Source organism: Anolis carolinensis, chromosome 1, assembly GCF_035594765.1.
Source record: "Anolis carolinensis isolate JA03-04 chromosome 1, rAnoCar3.1.pri, whole genome shotgun sequence".
Lineage (NCBI taxonomy): Eukaryota > Metazoa > Chordata > Lepidosauria > Squamata > Dactyloidae > Anolis > Anolis carolinensis.
The window spans coordinates 261478950-261497571 of record NC_085841.1 but is presented as its reverse complement, the minus strand read 5'-3'; the positions used below and the strand labels follow the sequence as shown (position 1 = coordinate 261497571).

Below are 18622 nucleotides of genomic sequence, written 5' to 3'. Positions count from 1 at the left end.
TCAACCTTTATGAGGGGGTCATTGCTGCTATATCCTGATGGGAAAGGCAGTTCACATGAGGAAGAAGTATCTGGTTTCAGCTTGGAGAGGGGAAGTGGCAACACAGGTAGAGAGAATACCTGTCTTTTCATTCTAATCAGATACAAGAACAAAATTGTCTCCTCTTCCCTACTTCTTTGCTAAGAAGCAGCAGCAACCTCCCCAGACTTGATAGCTCCCAGTGGAACATTTGGGTCCAACAGGTTAGAGAATAATTCCCTGGTCCATCCAGAATAAGACATATGTGCACATAAGGTAGACTTGTGTGTGCAGCTGTGACCAACATCATCCTGCTCCTTGTGGCTTGTTCCCAGTTTCATATATTGCAGTTCACACTTTGTAAACCAGCTCTTCTCTTCCATTTGGAATAGGTGAGCATGGATACAAGAATTTCAAAAATTGTAAGAATGCCTGTTGAATAGTATAATAAGAGCATTACCTGTCCTTTTAATGAAAATAGAAAGAGAATTTTTAAAAAATGCTCACACAGTTAAGCAGTGTCAAACCCTGATTAATTCTTACATTGGAAACTGTCAACATATACCGGGTACTATAGGCTATATTTGAGTGGCAGGAACTGGTAAAACCATTTTGCCTAAAAAGCCCACGTGATATTCATGTATTCATCATAGGTCGATAGACAACTTGAAGGCACACAATAAACAGTTGAGTAGTTTTGTAAGACTAGATGAGCCAGAATACATTTGGAAACTTAATGTTGTATTTTACTTGTGAATGGATAGCTAACCAGTGAATAATGATGGCCTACAACTTCAAAAACGTGAAGTTCAACATCATTTGTACTATAGGCGGTAAAAAAAATTCTACTTCATGATAGAGAATTCTATTTCCAAATGTTGCAAAGAGTAATTAGGAAAAAATCTTATATCCATTTATACTATGAATTAATAATAATAATAATAATAATAATAATAATAATAATAATAATAATAATCTTTATTTTTGTATCCCACCACCACCTCCCTGAAGGGACTCAGGGCGGCTTACATGGGGACAAGCATGGTCAAACATAGTTAAAAACATAACATGGTAAAATTTATAAAAGTAAACATCATAAAACAACCATTCAATAAACAGCCAATAGCCTGGCATAATAATCAATACTAAACGTGGGAGGGCAGAGGCTGGTACAATACAGTTGCAAGGTCACGGTCGATGGATAAAGTCCAGGAGCCATATGATAAATTAGAAGGGCAATACCAATTAGAACACGACAACTATAGGGCAGGGAATAATGGAGAAGTGCAGTAGCAAGTTATGGCTTGGGGGTGGGGGCAAAATTTCCTTGTGAACTGTTTAATCAAAGGTACAGTGGAACATTTGGTGGAAAGAGTAGTAGGGTTGAGTGTCATCTGCATATAGATGGCACCGAACTCCAATCCTCCGGATGACCTCGCCTAGCGGTATCATGTAGATGTTGAAAAGTATGGGAAATAGAATAGAACCTTGCAGGACCTCACAGGTCTGTTCGGTCTTGCGACTGAATAAGAGGACCTCTGTCTAGTCTGGATTCAATTTCAGTTTGTTTACCCTCATCCAGACTGTCACAACTACCAAGCATCGGTTCAAGATCTGAACAGCCTCTTTAGTACCAGGTGAAAAGGAGTGATAGAGTTGAACATCATCTGCGTACAGATGATATCGAACTCCAAAACTCTGGATGATCTCTCCCAACAGCTTCATGTAGATGTTAAACAACATGGGGGACAGTATGGAACCCTGCGGCATCCCACAGGACAATTGCTTTGGGGCCGAGCAGGTGTCCCCCAACAACACCTTCTGGGATTGATCCTCCAGGAAGGACCGGAGTCACTGCAAACAGTACCTCAGAGACACATTCTCGTGAGGCATCCCAGAAAGATACCATGGCCTACGGTATTGAAGGCTGCTGAGAGGTCCAGCAGAACTAACAGGGACATACCCCCCTGTCCAGTTCCTGGCATAAATCATCTACTAAGGTTACCAAGGCTTTTTCGGTTCCATGTCCTGGCCTAAAGCCAGACTGCGCTGTATATAGAAAATCAGTGTCAACCAAGAACCTCTGGAGTTACGAGACGACCACACATTCCATGACTTTGCCCAAATAGGGTAGATTGGAAACTGGCCGAAAGTTGTCTAACTGAACGGGATCAAGTGATGGTTTCTTCAACAGTGGTCTTATAACAGCTTCTTTTAAGCTGGCTGGAATCTTGCCTTCCCAAAGGGAGGCATTAACCACCACCTTCACTCACTCTGCCAAACCCCCTCTGGCCTCCTTTACCAGCCAGGATGGGCAGGGGTCTCTGATCTTGCCGTCTTACATAAGAAACATCATTTTGCTACACCACTGTATATAATGGGGCGTGAACATCCATGGATTTTGTTATTTACTGGAGGAGAGTTGATGGGTCCTGAAACCAAATCCTAATAGATAGCAAAGGCCCACTGCACAGATATTCCTCAGTGGGCAGGGGGGCTGTGCTTATCATTATTGATTGTGAAGATGTATGTATGGGTTGGTGCTTTGTAAAAAAAAAGTAAAAATCCAGGGTATCTTCATTGTTGTTCAGTGTTCTTGGAAAAAGAGGATGCCTTTGTAGAAAGGATGACATTGTCTGGTCTATGGATTATGTCTTATGCATTCTTAAGAAAGGTGGATAAGAAATCCACAAATCCAGCAATGTACTGACATAATGGCTGTTTTTCAAACAGTACAATAGATGTCACAAGTAGCCATGAACTAAATGAGAAAGTATCGAATTGATGAAGGCACTTTAAGAGAAGGATCCAGATTAGAGAATTTGATCCCAGAAGCTAATCATAAAGAGATGACGTAAAGATAAGATGATCCTCAGAACAGAAATATAGTCGTTTTATTTCAGGGCTTGTTAACACATAGTACTAGACATTCACTGCTTTTAGTAATGAGTGATGGCCAGCCTTCTCTTCCAGAGAATAAAGAGAAGAGTGCTAGCTGGAATGAATAATCGTATAGGTATTGGAAATATTATGCATAGGAACTTCTGCTGCATGAGTTGGTTGTACATGTAGAAATACAGGAACTGCTTGCATAGGCATGGTGTGCTTACTGTATAATTTTACAAAACTGGAGAATAATTGGTTGAAATGCTAACTACTACTTGGGCTGGCACACTATTCTTTTTAATGCATATAGAAAGATAAAAATGGATCCTGAGCATCACAGTTTGCTGATTAAAAGTAAGACATGTAAATTTCTGACTAGCATTTCAGTACAGCAGCATATGAGTCACTGAGATAGTTCAAGCAAGAGAATCAGGAACACTGACCCTGGAAATGTGGATTAGGAGTCAGAGTAGGTTCTGCTTAGAAATTTAGCAGTAAATGTTAATAAGATAAAGGATATGTAAAAGTTTAAGATATAAACAAAATAAATGAATAACACATAGGAATGCTGGATACACAATATCCTAGATGTAATTGCACCAAATGAAAATAAGTGTAACTGCTAATAGTAGGTTTTACAAATGTTTATCCAAAAATTTATGAATATCTGCATCTAACTGAAATAAGCATACTCAATGTGATAAAAATTTATTAAGAAGCAACAATAATAAAAGAAAAATTATATTTAAAAACTTCATGTTTTTACCAAAGTTGTAATACTACTTTCTCTTATCTATAAGTGTGAGCTCTTCTTCAAAAATACATTTAGTAATGAATTGACTGCCTGCTTAATTTTTATTCAGCTGTTCAGTTGTTTCACTTTTGCTGATAATTTATACTTGAGTATATACGGTAATTTGTTTTTATATTTTATCTGCATGCTCTTATACTTTCATATACTAACCAAAGTACTTTAAAAGAAATTGTATAGTTTCTCTATTTTTGTTTTAAAATAAAAAATAAAGAGTTTGGTGTGTTAAAAAAGGAGTTGGAGTGGGTAAGAAAGAAAACTTGTAGAGATCATGATAAATGGCATAGAGACAAGTGTAGCCTGAGCAAATGTTGCAGCTGTGTGATAGATGCTGAGTGATGGATAGAGTGAACATGTTGGGTGCCCAAGCTCAAACGCATGCATTTCAGTTTGAAAGCACCAAGTGATGGCTATTTTGGGCTGATTCAAGAAATAGAAGAAAGGGATCAGTAGTTTTATTCTGGGGATTGAAAAGGTCCTGCCACCTTCTTTATTGTATTGTATCTTATGAAAACATGAGAGAAGGCCTCCTGTATGGTTGCCGCTTTCCTCGGGTATCTGGTTCCCTTCTTATAGTTGTCCTTTCATTGGCAAGTGAAAACTCTCCCCCTGCCTTTTATGGGTACAAGCAGGCTTTTGGGAATCTATATTATACACACACACACACACACACATATATATAATGTGCTGTCAGTTTGCAGGACTGAGTTAACAAAGAAACCACTGGTGCCAAGTGAGGCCCAGCCATGGAGTAGGCTGCGGCTCGGACACACACTGCAGAATGGATGCAGTTAGGTCTCACTTTTAGGCCCCACATTTAGCTCAGTTTGCCCTTAGCAAAGATTGTGGCCACCCAGCTGCTTACCTTCTTCTCCTCTCCGGGGGAAAAGGCCCGTGTGTGCTCTTAAGCAAGATGGTGGCTGGCTGCCCTTGCCCCTTTGCAGTTGCTGCTTGTGTGCTTGCCTTGGGCCCCGCATTGGCTGATAGACCAATGTTCTTCACGTCGGTGGCCAGGACCATGGTGAGTAGCAGAACTCCTAATTCCAATTGCCAAGGGAAGACATTTGGGAAGAGATTCCCTGCTTCCTAAAACGGCCCCCTCTCTCCCACCTTGACCTTTGCAGACCCATCAGGGCTAGCAGCCAATAGCTTGGGGTCCAGCACCATTCAAGGGCCTGCCACTTTGAGTAACTGTGCTGCACTTCTTTTTTAACAGATATGTTATTGTTAACGTTTTTCAATTGTATTTAATTACATACTTTAATAATCACTTTGTGTTTTAATCTTATGTTTTAATTGCTGTAGGCCAGTGGTTCTCAACCTGTGGGTCCCCAGGTGTTTTGTCCTACTACTCCCAGGATCCTAGCCAGTTTACTAGCTGTTAGGATTTCTGGGAGTTGAAGGCCAAAACATCTGGAGATACACAGGTTGAAAATCATTGTGGTAGGCTATCCCAAGTCTCAATTTTGGGAAAAATGTGTGTCATAAATCATACAAAATAACAATGACGAAAGTGGTAAGAAGGTTTTTGGCTACTTTGTGAAATTAAAGTGAGAGGAGCATTACAAAACCATGCTTCTAGTGTACCTTCTGTAATGATACCTAGAAAAAAATGCTACTAAAAGTAAACTCTTGGTTGTGCGTTAGCCAACTGATCTATCTTTGGATGAAAACATTTCTGTATTAGATCACTTTTTATTGCCCAAACTGTAGATTGGCCAGTTACTAGGCTATTGAGTTCATAACCAGGAAGTTTTTGCATTTAATTGGAGTTCCCATTCTTTGCATAGCACAGAAGGGCTACTCCTTTAATTAAGTTTACTTAATCAAAGTGTACTTTAGCTTACAATAAAGGGAGATGTTCTTGTCAACTAATGTCAGGATTCTGGTTTTTCCCAACTGATATAATACTGCTGTCCTTGCTGTTGTTTCTCCCCCCCCTCCCCCCCTCACAAATAAAAGAAATGTTTTTTAAAGTGCTATGCTCGTCCCAAAACCGACATATAATACAAAGTACACATGCACAACTTAACTTCTCTGCAACAGTGCAGACACCTTTTGCATAGTTTGAAAAATAGCTACAAGCAAAAGATCTACTTCATCTGGTAGATCATTGTCAAATGTTAAAAGCAGGAATGACCAAATGCAGCTGGTCTAGGGGCTAGTTTTCTGGACCACCAGATATACCTGTTCCTGAAAAATAATCCTAAACAAAAACCAAGGAATAAATCAGAGTCTCTGAGTAAGATAAAATGTTAAAGTGTGCAAGAAGTCCTACAGTGGTTTTAAAATGTGGCCAGAAAAAAAGATGGTCTAGGGATTCTGGAGGAACCAAAGGCTGCAAAAAGAACCTTGTGGCCAGATACAGTGTTAGAGTTGCACTTTGTCAATTCCTGTATTATAATTGTAGTGTTACAATTAGATGTCAAAATGTAACCTAATGGAGTACTTTGAACTAAAAGTCCACAACATGGGTAAGAGCGAGCAGTTGTAACACCTCAGGATTTCCTGATAAGGATCCACCATCCGATCAACTGATTTGAAACAAATGAGTTTAGCATTCTTCTTTTATTTATTAATGGAATTTAAGAGAAAACTCTGAATGGTGATTGTATGGACCCATATGAGGTAGATGATAAAACATTTGTAACACAAAAGAAAATTGCAAACCTCTTTGATAAGTGTACATATTATTATTGCAGTGTGGCACATAAACAGTGAACTTCTAATTTTTACATTGAATATACAATTGGAAATTTCGGTTTACAAAATGTGTTCATTTCATGAAGTACATACTAATGTTATTCCCCTACATCTTAAAATTATTTTCTCTCCAAGGGTAAAGAGCAGTACAATTGTCCTTATAGCATTAGCATAGGTTTCTGTATGCTTTCGTATGCTTACACTGGTAATCATACACGAGGTACTTCCATCCAGCATGATAAGACAGAGTTTTAAAGTAACTCTTGCTTGTTGTGAATGAGCCCTGGTTAAAGAGGTCATGGAACTTTGCTCTTTTGTTTATCATGTAATCTGGCAGCAGGCAGTTGCCTTTGTCTGATTTGATTTCCCAGTTGAGTTTACCAGTACTGAAATGGTAATTGCTCAATTCTTAAGTTTTATAAACTGAATTGTGAAGTAGGAAGTGTCTTCTCTGATTCAGGGTAAAAAAGAGCCCGTATTTTGCTCCAAGATGAAGAGAGCATGGCTGACCCTAGTAACGTGTGCATCTTGATCAGAATTGTTTTTTCCACTTAGCCATGCTAGTGAAGCAGACGCCAGTTGCTTTGCCACTGACTAGAATCTATTCTTCTACAGTCTTAAAGGTAGCAATTTCAATTTTGAATTTGCAAAACATGATTTTAAAAAATTGTCATTGTGATTATCAGAAATGTTCCACTATTCAACAAAGTTGTGTTTGGTTTATTATAAAATAGATGATTTGCTTTATTTATGTCTTTTTAAATTTGTTCTATTGTAACATTATTATTAAGTTTTGAAGCTTAGTAAAGGAATTGGAAATGTGTATGCCGAAATAGTTCAGACAGGTGATACAATGAAATGAATTCTTGACCTGTTTTTTAAAAATCTCTACATTAGCACTTCTGATTAGTAAAACTTATGAAAGAGTTACATTTGTAATAATTAACTGAATGCAGATACCTCAGATGTACTAACTACTTGCAAGTTTGATGGATAGAGTAGGTGCTTCAAAGTAGTTGGGGAAACGAATCCCAACCCCCCACCCCCGAATTCTCATACGTGCCTTGAAATCTTTCTCAGTTCAGGAAGGTGTGCTGAAGAAGACAGTGGATGCTGAGAGTTGGCAGGAGATAAGATGATATTTCACAGTGTGAAGATAACAAAAGCTCTGCAGACTTTGTGAACCATAACATTCAGTTGTAGCTACACATTAGCCTGCACTGTTTAAGTTTTTCCCGGGAGCTTCCCATGACAGCACTCTCATATCACTGATCCCTGTGGTGGATCACATAGCTAACATATATATATATATACAGTAGAGTCTCACTTATCCAAGCCTCGTTTATCCAAGCTTCTGGATTATCCAAGCCATTTTTGTAGTCAATGTTTTCAATATATCATGATATTTTGGTGCTAAATTAGTAAATACAGTAATTACAATATAACATTACTGCATATTGAAATACTTTTTCTGTCAAATTTGTTGTATAACATGTTGTTTTGGCACTTAATTTGTAAAATTATAACCTAATTTGATATTTAATAGGCTTTTCCTTAATCCCTCCTTATTATCCAAGATATTCGCTTATCCAAGCTTCTGCCGGCCCGTTTAGCTTGGATAAGTGAGACTCTACTGTATATATATAGCAGTGGAGTTGATTTCCCCCCTTAAAGTCTATGGTCAGAGTGAATGCACATATTTTATGTTCTCTCTATTGGGCATTGCTTATTGCGATTTATATTTTAAAAAGTGCTTGATGTGTCCACTGCAGAAGCACGCCAAGTGTCTACTTTATCTTTTTAAATTATATCCCATCTTTTTTTTCAGTGAGCTTAAGGCAGTATGCAGGATTCCTTTCCTTCCTGCTTTATTCTGATAACAGCCCTAGGCTGTAGGTCACGCTGAGTGACAGTAACTGTTCCATCAATAGCCACTGAGTTTTATGGTTCAATGTGTATCCTCCAAGTCTCAGTCCACCTCTGTAATCACTATACTGCACAGATATAATCTGGTGTACACAGTTTTACTGCAGTATGCCATTATTATACCTCTCTTTGTGGAGAAAGGTTGGTAATTGATTTAATATGGTTTTTAACAGTTCAGAGGTTTAAATCTCTTAAAAATGGGCAGGGGGTTGCATGTAAGTAAGAAGCCAGACCAATATTTTAATCAAAAAAGTATGCAAAAATATAAGAGAATGCTGGGAATGGTTGCCAAGATCATTAAATACAATGAACTGGAATTTAAGTAGCAGCCTTACTTAAAGCTATTTTCTTGATGTGATATTTATGGTCATGCCCATGAGTGCTACTTGGCAGTCTTTCTGAAAAAGATGAAACAGGCATATGAGACCTTTACCCTGTCCCAGATCCTATTTTCCATTTATAGTTCTAGTCTCTCTCATTCATTTGATTATAGTCCAGACTGAAATTCTGGACTGGCTTTCCTTGGAAGTAACTACTACAGAATTCATATGACTTTTCTAATAATATGAACAGTCAGACAGCTTATTTTCATCTTAAACTAAAGGCAAAGGATAAACATTCTGTGGTGGACCCTTGCTAATCTGTGAGTGATTTGTTTCAGGATCAAAACCACCCCTGCGGATACCAAAAAACATGGATGTTGAAGAACCTATTTTAAATGCCATGGAGCAACAGTCAAGGCGGCAGTAGGCCTCAGTTGCCAAGTATATCAGCAGGCTCCACATTCAGGGAGTCCGCCAACCACCCACATATGCCTTCAAGCAGCTTCTGCAGGGACATGGTAGTTAGCAGTAGTGGTAGTGCACCTATTGGTTTTGAGTAGAATCGCTGCTGCTGTCAATCACCATGTCCCTGTCAAAGCTGCTCACTGTTGTGCAATTGGCAGCACTTCATGGTTATTTACATGAGCAAGAGCACCGCCTTGCCAATTGCCATGTCTCTGTGGAAGCTGGTTGAAGGTTGACTGAGGAGTCTGGAGTCTGGTAGGGGAGTCTGAAGAATGCATGCCTGATGGAATCCCTGTCAGTCAATGCTTGCTGCTATCTCTGTTGTTGTTCTGTGTCATTTTTAATAGGGATTTATAAGGGAGGTTGCAAGCCTTGCATTCTCTCTCTGCAGGCCTTGCATTCACATTATCTGCAAGCCTTTCCAATCTCTCAAAAATACAGTATATGCAGGTCAGTATTGTTTAAGTACCTTTGAATCTATAGTGGGCTAAATCCATAGATTGTGGGTCCACTGTATACAAAATAAACGATAAAATTCCATTTTTAAACTGAAACATAGCATCTCAGTTTGCACATCTAATAAAGTCTTAATGCTGTAAGTCGGATTAAAAACAAGTTCTCTTCTTTAAAGGGTTCATGTAATTTGCCCCTTGATCCATTTTTGTGGTATTTTTCCTTATTCCAAGGGTCCTGGCCTCCTGTTGAAAAATGATGGAGTAATCTGGTCAGCATCTGCCATATTGAGAAACCAGTCCCTAATACGGCTTGCCTGGGAGAAAGTTTGTGAAATAACGCAGTAACATGTTTGCAGTAGTATGCTTTCATTTTTGTTGCTATTTTCCACCAATCTTTTCTTAATTAACTCATTGAAAGCCAATGGTTAAATATTAAAGTCTCAGAATTGGAAATAAGTTTAACTAGGTTCTGTAGTCTTTCCCAGTAAATATGCAGAGAAGTATAAGTTTAGTGAACAGAAATGGTTCTGGAACTCTTTATCTGAGTTTCTTTTCCCAGTTCTGGAAAATTATTATTTTAATGGGGGGTAGAATAGTTTTCCCTTTTCAGAGCTAAGTTTTTAGTATTTATAAACAAAGGAAATGGTTACAGTGGCCTGACAAATAAGCCAATGTTTGACTTCAGAGGTGTGAGTGTATTTATGTAAATGGTATGTGATGTCTGAGCACTAATACTTTAATCAGTTGATTACTGGTGGTTGACTTTTGGGCAGCTGTGTGTTTTTAAAATTTTTACACATGGTGTTTTGAATTTATATACTGCTGTCTATCAAACAGATGTTACTAAATGTTGAGGGCCCAGGAGAGCACTTACTATATTGGTTTTTCACCAAGAAAATACAATACACCAATTAACCTTACATAAGGAATTTATTCCACTTGAGCATCCTTAGAACATGGCAACTTTTGCATTAAAAGTAGATATGTACTAAATTTGGCTAGGGTTTGTTATTTCCCTTTTTCTACAGAAAAATATGAATCTTTTTCTACCCTGAACTACTGTGTTTTAAGAAAACATTAGACTCAACCCTTATATGAGTGCCGGCTTACATTCATTGCATGATAATACAAAATTAAATAGATGTGTAGCTGTAGCGCCCCTCCCCCCCAACCCCAAAGTAGCCTTAAACATTGGCAGCCAAAGGTGCCATAAAGGGTCAGTTCGAGCATACAACTCCCCATAGAAAGTTTGCCAATAGACAATTGTTGTTCAGCTCTGGCAGATGACAAATGACAAGTTTATTGCTGCCTTTCAAATGCTGTTGAGAGCTACTATTCTCTGAAATTCTAATTTAATCATAGGGCTTCTAATTCAATTACTGTTTTTCCTGTTTTCTGATTAAACTGATGTCTGTTTGTTATCACAGTGACAATTATGTATAGTCTTCCAACATGCATGTTCCAGGCTCTGTTCAGTGTAGTCTTCTCCACCGTGGGTTGTTTCAGAAGTTTTCCCTGCAACTCCTTGTGTAGTTTTGAAGGGAACACCATTTTCATTCACTTGTAAATAAGTCTTGGCTTTTTACTTTCGGGAAGTGGGGAACCAAATCTGTCTGTGGCCCTAATTTCTTTTTGCATTTTCTACTTTTTAAAAAAAGTACCATATAGCATTGACTTTTAAAGAAAGCAATCTGCATGCTTGAACATTTATTTGCAATCTGGGAAGAAAAATAATTTAAGGCTGTGAGTCAGTGTATGGCATATGCATAGTGCTGATTTGGTTCATTCCAATTGCAGGCTTCATGGTGAATTTCACAAACTCTTGTCATACTCTGGACCAGAGAAAGCAAAGCCAGCTTTTGTGGTACAAGCTAATAAACAGCTTAATTCTATTTCTGGTAATAGCATCTCTGGAGGTAAAGGGTAATACAGCACATAGACATCTTGTGTGAGAAGGGTGGATCAACAGTGTGTGTTTAAATCATCTCATTTTTCTCTGTCACCTTCCTAGTTTTCTTGACTCTCTGACCCTATTTGAAAACAGGCTTAGAGTAAAAGGAGCAAGAAGTTACTTTTAAATTTAAGTTGAACTAACATTTTCCTTAGTTTTGTTGCATTAACATGTCAAGTCTTACATGTCAAATATTAAAATTTCTGAGTTAGCTAACTATGTTATTGAAAAGTTAAGACATTGGCTTATCATTCAAGGCACTTTAATCGTGTAGTGGTTTATGTTCAAAGAAGTCCATTTTCATATGCATTATTTCCCCTTGCTTCTGCTTTTGTAGGCAAATTGAGAAGAAGGGAGAAAGGGAAATGGTTTTTCAAAGGATTGTTGGAGGCACATGCTACTGACTACCCCCTTTTTAAGCCTGTGTGTACTTTCCTTTTTCTTTAGACCAGCATGTTTTGGAAATTTGATCTTCACTCATCATCCCACATAGACACACTTCTAGAGAGAGAAGATGTAACTCTGAAGGAACTGATGGATGAAGAAGATGTTTTGCAAGAGTGTAAAGCTCAGAATCGAAAACTTATAGAATTTCTTTTGAAATCAGAATGTCTGGAAGATTTAGTTTCATTCATTATAGAAGAGCCACCTCAAGACATGGATGAAAAAATCAGATACAAGTAGGAAATGTGTTTGATTCAAGCTTATGAAATTGAGAGTAGACCAAAAAAATAAGGTAGCATGCTTGTAATGTAGCTCTATATTGAGTAGGCAAAATGTGGCACTGCAGATCTTGTAGAATTGCAACTCCTGTCAACATGATAAGTGCTAATGAATGTTAGTAGCTGCAGTACCACATTTAGGTGGTTGACGTTTGCCTGTATCTGCTGTATATGCCACTAGTCTTTGTATTGTTCTGGTTGAACCGGTGACATTAGTGGTTTAGGATGGCAATTAGTTATTTTTCATAGTATAATTTAGACTTTAAATGAACTAAGAATGCTTACAGTAATCACCTGCCTCTTCTTTGAAATAAAAAACTGTGCAGTCTGAACACGTGATAAAATTTCTTTTTTTTGGGTTGTTGTTCTCTATTTACATGTTGGCTACAAATGGCAGAATTGCCCTATGCATACATTTAGGTTTTTATGCATAGGGCATTAGTTTTCCAAATAAAATATATGCTTGCAATTATGACCATTACGATCACATATGAGAACATGTTGAGCATTATCAGATAAAGCACTTTTGCTGATAGAAATGTGCAAAGATGCATTTATTGTTTTAATAAAATAAAGTGTCAACTGTTCTGTTCTAGGTATCCAAACATATCTTGTGAGCTGCTTACTTCAGATGTTTCACAGATTAATGATAGACTGGGAGAAGAGGAATCATTACTAACGAAATTGTACAGTTTTCTTCTAAATGAGCCCCCTTTGAATCCATTATTAGCTAGTTTCTTCAGCAAGGTGCTAAGTATTCTTATTAGCAGAAAACCAGAACAGGTAACTACTTAGTGTTCACTATAAAGGTCTCTGTTTGAACATTTGTTGATCATAGATATTTCTAGTTCATTTAATGTCTTCGAAAAGGTAGGAGACTTCCCACTTCTTAGAGAGATTTGAATAAAGATGCATTTGTTTTAAATATGTACAAGATAAAACATATTTTAAAAACAATGTAACATGCTTAGGAATAGTGGCTATCGGTGTCAGTCATAAACATGAGTTGCACTGCAGAAAGGTATTTTCCTCTGAAACTTGGCATAAAATTTTACAGTTTGTACAGCATTTGTGCAATGCTGAATTAGAACTTGAGATTCTCAAGCAGATTTAATAGCTAAACCATGGCTGAAACCAGCCTTTTATCCTCTGGCCCCGTTTCTTCTTGGCTGACCTTGTGAACACCACATGCCAGCCATGATTAGGGGTTCCTCACACATACATTGGTGCATATTAACAGATTTATGCATATGTGCATAGCCACTTAAACACACATATACATGCAATTTAATGTGGCAACCATGCTGTAAAAGAACCTATTGGGTATAACAAAAGGCATATTTTTCAAAGTTGCAGGATTTGGACATTGGTCAAGATGTCAACTTATGGGAATTGAAGGTTTAATGCTTCCCAACTGTAAACTTAGTGAGCATCTCCATCCTCATTTCCATCTTGTTACGGCAATCAAGCTAAAGAAGAGCTCATTGGCTCCTGTAGGAGTTCTTTTAGAAAATGTAATGGCTTGAAACTGGTAGTTTCCCATTCATAGACAACAACATTATTTTAATGCAGGGGCAGATAAACTGGTACCTAACACATATTTTGAACTACAAGCTCCCATGAACTCCACCTAGCATGGCATGTGGTTGCGGTTTATGAGAATTGTAACCCTGAACTCTTGGAGGAAGGCTGTTTCAAACAAGAAGTTGCCAGGACCAGAGGCTTTTGTCTTCAGGATATCCTGACTTGATTGGTCTTCTTGTTCCTGCATGCTGAAGTGTACTTTCCTCAGAATCAGTTAGTTACATTTACATCTTGATTTGAGCCCTAATTTGACAAACATACAGCCTGCAAAGCTTTTCTGAAAAGCTTTTCTGTCAAACAAAGCTCAATTATAGAATGTTTTTCATTATTCAATCCTTAAAATGCTGGTGAAAGTCTGATTAGTAGTTTCAAGAAATATCGTATTTTCTAGAGTTATTTCTTTTCTTTTTTACAATTAATTGTAACATATTTCATATTTGATTTTTTTCACAGATTGTGGATTTCTTAAAGAAAAAACATGATTTTGTAGACCTCATTATAAAGCATATAGGGACCTCTGCTATTATGGATTTATTACTCAGACTACTGACTTGCATAGAACCTCCACAGCCCAGGCAAGAAGTATTAAATGTAAGTAACTTTTGGAGTCTGGGGCACTACCTTTTAAATTGTAATCAGTTAGTGAAGCGATCTTGGACTTCCATTTGTAAAATATTATCCTATATAGATCTGTACATAGCACAAACTGCCTTCATCAGCCACTCAAGTTATGCATTTCAGCTGTGGATCAGTTTAGTTTCAAGTTCTGGTTTAGCTTCCCACATTGTGATGATGATAAGAAGCAGCAGCAGCAGCAGCAGCAGGATGTCTGCAATGAAGCAGATGAAATAATGGATCACATATTGAGCTGCTGCAAGAAGATTGCACAGAAGGACTACAAGCAGAGGCATAATACCATTTGCTCAGATGATCCGTTGGAATTTGTGCCGCAAATACCATCTGCCTTGTGACAAAGAACTGGTGGAATCACAAACCTGAAAAACTTAAAGAAAATGAACACGTGAAACTACTCTGGGACTTAGAATTCATACTGACAAGAGTTTTGGAGCACAATATTTCTGACCTCATGATCCTGGAAAAAAAACAAAGTATGGATCGTTGATATTGCAATCCCAGGTGACAGTAGAATTGACAAGAAGCAACTGGAAAAACTTACATGATATGAGGATTTAAAGATCGAACTACAAAGTAGTTTGCTGGCTAGAATTCATTTATTTTTGAAAATGTGTTATGACTCCAAACTCTTCTATTGTGTAGCTAATCAGGTAGACCTGAATATCACACCAAATATCAAATTTCATCTGTTTCAGGATGTTTTGCAATAATTTTCCACACTTCATGCCTTTCCAACACACTTAAAATGTGGTGTGAATACAAAACACTTCAACTGGTTGTAGCTGTTTTTTAGCCCAGTGGCATACATTACTGCTTCTTCTCAATGCATCCCTATTATTGCCTTTGGCTGGTTGCTTTACTTGTTACCCCCTTTTGACTATTCTCCGTCTCATATGCATGATGTCTCCTGCATGGCTGTCTCCTGTTTGTTAGTATTCTCTTCTGCTGTAACCTCTTACAGCTCCACTTATTAACTTCATCACCTTCCATTTTGACCTTTATTGCCTTTTCTTTCTTTCTCTCTTTCTCTTTCTCTTTCTCTTCTCTCTCTTTCTCTTTCTCTTTCTCTTTCTCTTTCTCTTTCTCTTTCTCTTTCTCTTTCTCTTTCTCTTTCTCTTTCTCTTTCTCTTCTCTCCTTCCTTCCTTCCTTCCTTCCTTCCTTCCTTCCTTCCTTCCTTCCTTTCCTTCCTTCCTTTCCTTCTTTCCCTCTCTCCCCCTTCTCTCACCTTCTCTCACCTTCTCTCTCTCTTTCTCCCTCCTCCTCTCTCCCTCTCTCCCTTCTGGTTGTGTATGCCTGTGCTGTTTGATCTCTCCCTGTCCCTCATCTTGTGAAATTCAGTGGGAATAGCACATGAGATTTTCAAGTTGTCAGACAGTCACATGCAGACTGGGTTTCTGCAGGATTGTGGGGCATGTCTCTTGTCATATATATCTGAATCCATGGAAAGAAGAAACAGTATTGTGAGTGTTCTGATTGAGTTTTCTTATCCTCTGATGTTTGAGGCTTTCAGTGGCTCTCAGAGGTTGCTTTTACACTGTAGAATTAATGTAGCTTGATGCCACTTTAACTGCAATGGCTCATTGCTGTGGAATCGTGGGAGTTGTAGTTCTTCTGCGTGTTGTCTGTGAAATGCACACATATGGGTTTCCCCAGTGCGCCTGCGCAGAGTTTGGAACCTTCTGGAAGTTTAAAAGTGAAACAAATTGGCGGGAGCTCCGCCCACTCTTCCCATGTAGTATATGTAGCCGTGGGCAGGGCTACGCCTCAGTTCTTCTTTTCATACGACAGCAGACAGTAGGAACCTTCTTTTGTACTCCTCTCTATTGGATTTCTAACGGTTTTGACTCTAGACTGCCCTTGACTTGCTGCCCTCTCCTGCCCCACTTTCTGGACTGCTACCAACACCCCTCCTGTCCCTGCTATTAGTCAATGCTAGGTCTATTGTCAACAAAATTGCTACCCTCTCTGACTTTATTCTCGATCAAGCAGCGGACCTGGTTTGTATTACAGAGACCTGGATCCATGAGGGTGATAACATTCCCTCACATGAACTGACACCTCCAGGCTTCCAGATATTTCAACAGCCACGGAGTGGGGGTCGGGGTGGAGGGGTAGCAATACTCTCCCGTGATTATTTTACCATCAAAGCTATTCCAACTCCAAAGATAGCCGGTATTGAGTGTGTTGATGTGGTCCTGGCTAGCAGGGAATCCCTAGCCATTCTTGTAGTTTACCGCACACCTGGGTCTCCGGGAGAGAGTCTGCTAAATCTATTAGATCTTGTGGCAGACTGGGTCCTGAAGTTCCCCAGACTTATTGTTCTGGGTGACTTTAATGTACATGTCGAGGCACTGCCATCGTCATCTGTGACTAAGGACCTAGTACCAACCTTTGAAGCTCTGGGCCTCTCACTACTCAAGACTCGCCCTACTCATCGAGCCGGCCACACCTTGGACCTGATTTTTAATATCGGAGTACAAACATCTCTATCTGCGGTAATTGATGTTCCCTGGTCTGATCACGCTGTCCTGAAGGCCCGGATTGAGATTCCATCTCCTCCTCCCCATCTTGCCACACCAATCTTTGCTCGGCCTAGGAGACTCATCGAACCTGCTAGGTTCTTGAATGCCCTTAAGGGCCTGGGAACTGCGTGCGTCACTCTCAATGAGCTAGTCAACACCTGGAATGTCAGTTTGTTGGCTGCCTTGGATGAGATTGCCCCCAGACGCCTCCTTCGCCCTCACCGGAATCGCTCCCCCAGTACACTAATGAGCTACGGACGATGAAGCAAGCACGAAAGCGGCTGGAACATCGGTGGCGACAGAAGCCCGACGAGGTGTCACTGTCCGCGTTCAAGGCTTTTCGCAGGTCCTACGAATCAGCCGTCAAGGATGCTAAAAAATCTTACAATTGCTCCTTAATAACCTCTGCTAGATCGCGCCCAGCTCAAGTATTCAAAATCGTTCGTGCTTTGACCAGTCCGGCTCCCTTAGTCCAAAACCCAGCAACCACGGCTCTTACAGCAGAGGTATTCCAGAAGTTTTTCACTGATAAAATCACCGTGCTTCGACAGGAACTGCCCCCTACAGCTGATACCTTAAGTGAGCTTGAGACTTTGTGGCCGCTTAGTGGGCCTATCTTTGACCGATTTACTCTGCTTGACAAGGAAGATGTCGCTAGAATCCTGGCTGTTGCAAAACCAACCACCTGTTCCCTTGATCTGTGCCCCTCCTGGCTGGTGAAGAGCTGCCTGGAAGGTCTACTCGATCCGTTGAGTAATATCATCAATGGCTCTCTTGAACAGGGGGTTTTCCCGGACAACCTAAAAGAGGCAAGGGTTCGTCCCCTGCTAAAGAAGCCTAGCTTGGATCCCATGACCCTTGCCAACTATCGTCCTGTCTCCAACCTCCCATTCTTGGGTAAGATGATAGAGCGGGCTGTGCTGGGACAATTACAACAATTTCTGGATGATACAGCCGGCCTGGACCCTTTCCAGTCAGGCTTCCGCCCTGGCCATGGGACGGAGACAGTCCTGGTTGCCATCACAGATGAACTTCGTCGCCAGTCTGATAGCGGCGGATCAGCGCTACTGGTACTTCTCGACCTTACCGCAGCGTTTGACACCGTTGACTATGATCTAATGATTCACCGTCTCGCCATGTCCGGAGTTCGCGGTCAGGCCCTCAATTGGTTCAACTCATTTCTGCGAAACCGGAGCCAATGCGTGGAGTATATGGATCAAGTCTCTGACAGATCTCCCCTCCTATGTGGGGTACCCCAAGGTGCCATTCTCTCCCCTCTTCTCTTCAACATCTATGTTAGACCCCTTGCTAGCTTGGTTCAGAGTTTCGGCCTAAACTGTTATCAATATGCGGACGACACCCAACTCCTTCTGCGCTTGGAGCCTGGAGCAACGTCAATACCAGAAAATTTCACCTTATGTCTGGAGGCTCTGTCGAACTGGCTACGTGCTAGTAGATTGAAGGTGAACCCGGCAAAGACTGAGATTCTCTGGCATGGCCGTTCAACTGGTCTGACCCACTTGCTACCCACCTTCGATGGTGCTGTCCTATCTCCTTTGCCGTTAAGAGCCTGGGTGTCGTTTTAGATTCGCAGCTGACAATGGAAGCTCAGGTTGCTG

General features: G+C 39.8%; 1 protein-coding gene across 8 annotated transcripts in view; it reads left to right on the top strand.

The window, feature by feature from the left end:
• The window catches only part of ppp6r3 (protein phosphatase 6 regulatory subunit 3), a 92723-nt gene that overhangs the window by 21252 nt on the left and 52849 nt on the right, over positions 1–18622 (top strand). For 7 of the 8 annotated variants that reach the window (XM_062967566.1, XM_062967565.1, XM_062967564.1 and 4 more), the window contains exons 3-6: positions 9819–9945; positions 11986–12218; positions 12857–13043; positions 14298–14435. In XM_062967566.1, the coding sequence (XP_062823636.1) occupies positions 9934–9945; positions 11986–12218; positions 12857–13043; positions 14298–14435 (570 nt within the window). In that variant the 5' untranslated portion in view covers positions 9819–9933. The remainder of the gene's footprint in view (positions 1–9818; positions 9946–11985; positions 12219–12856; positions 13044–14297; positions 14436–18622) is intronic. The other variant, XM_062967563.1, reaches the window with a different exon arrangement.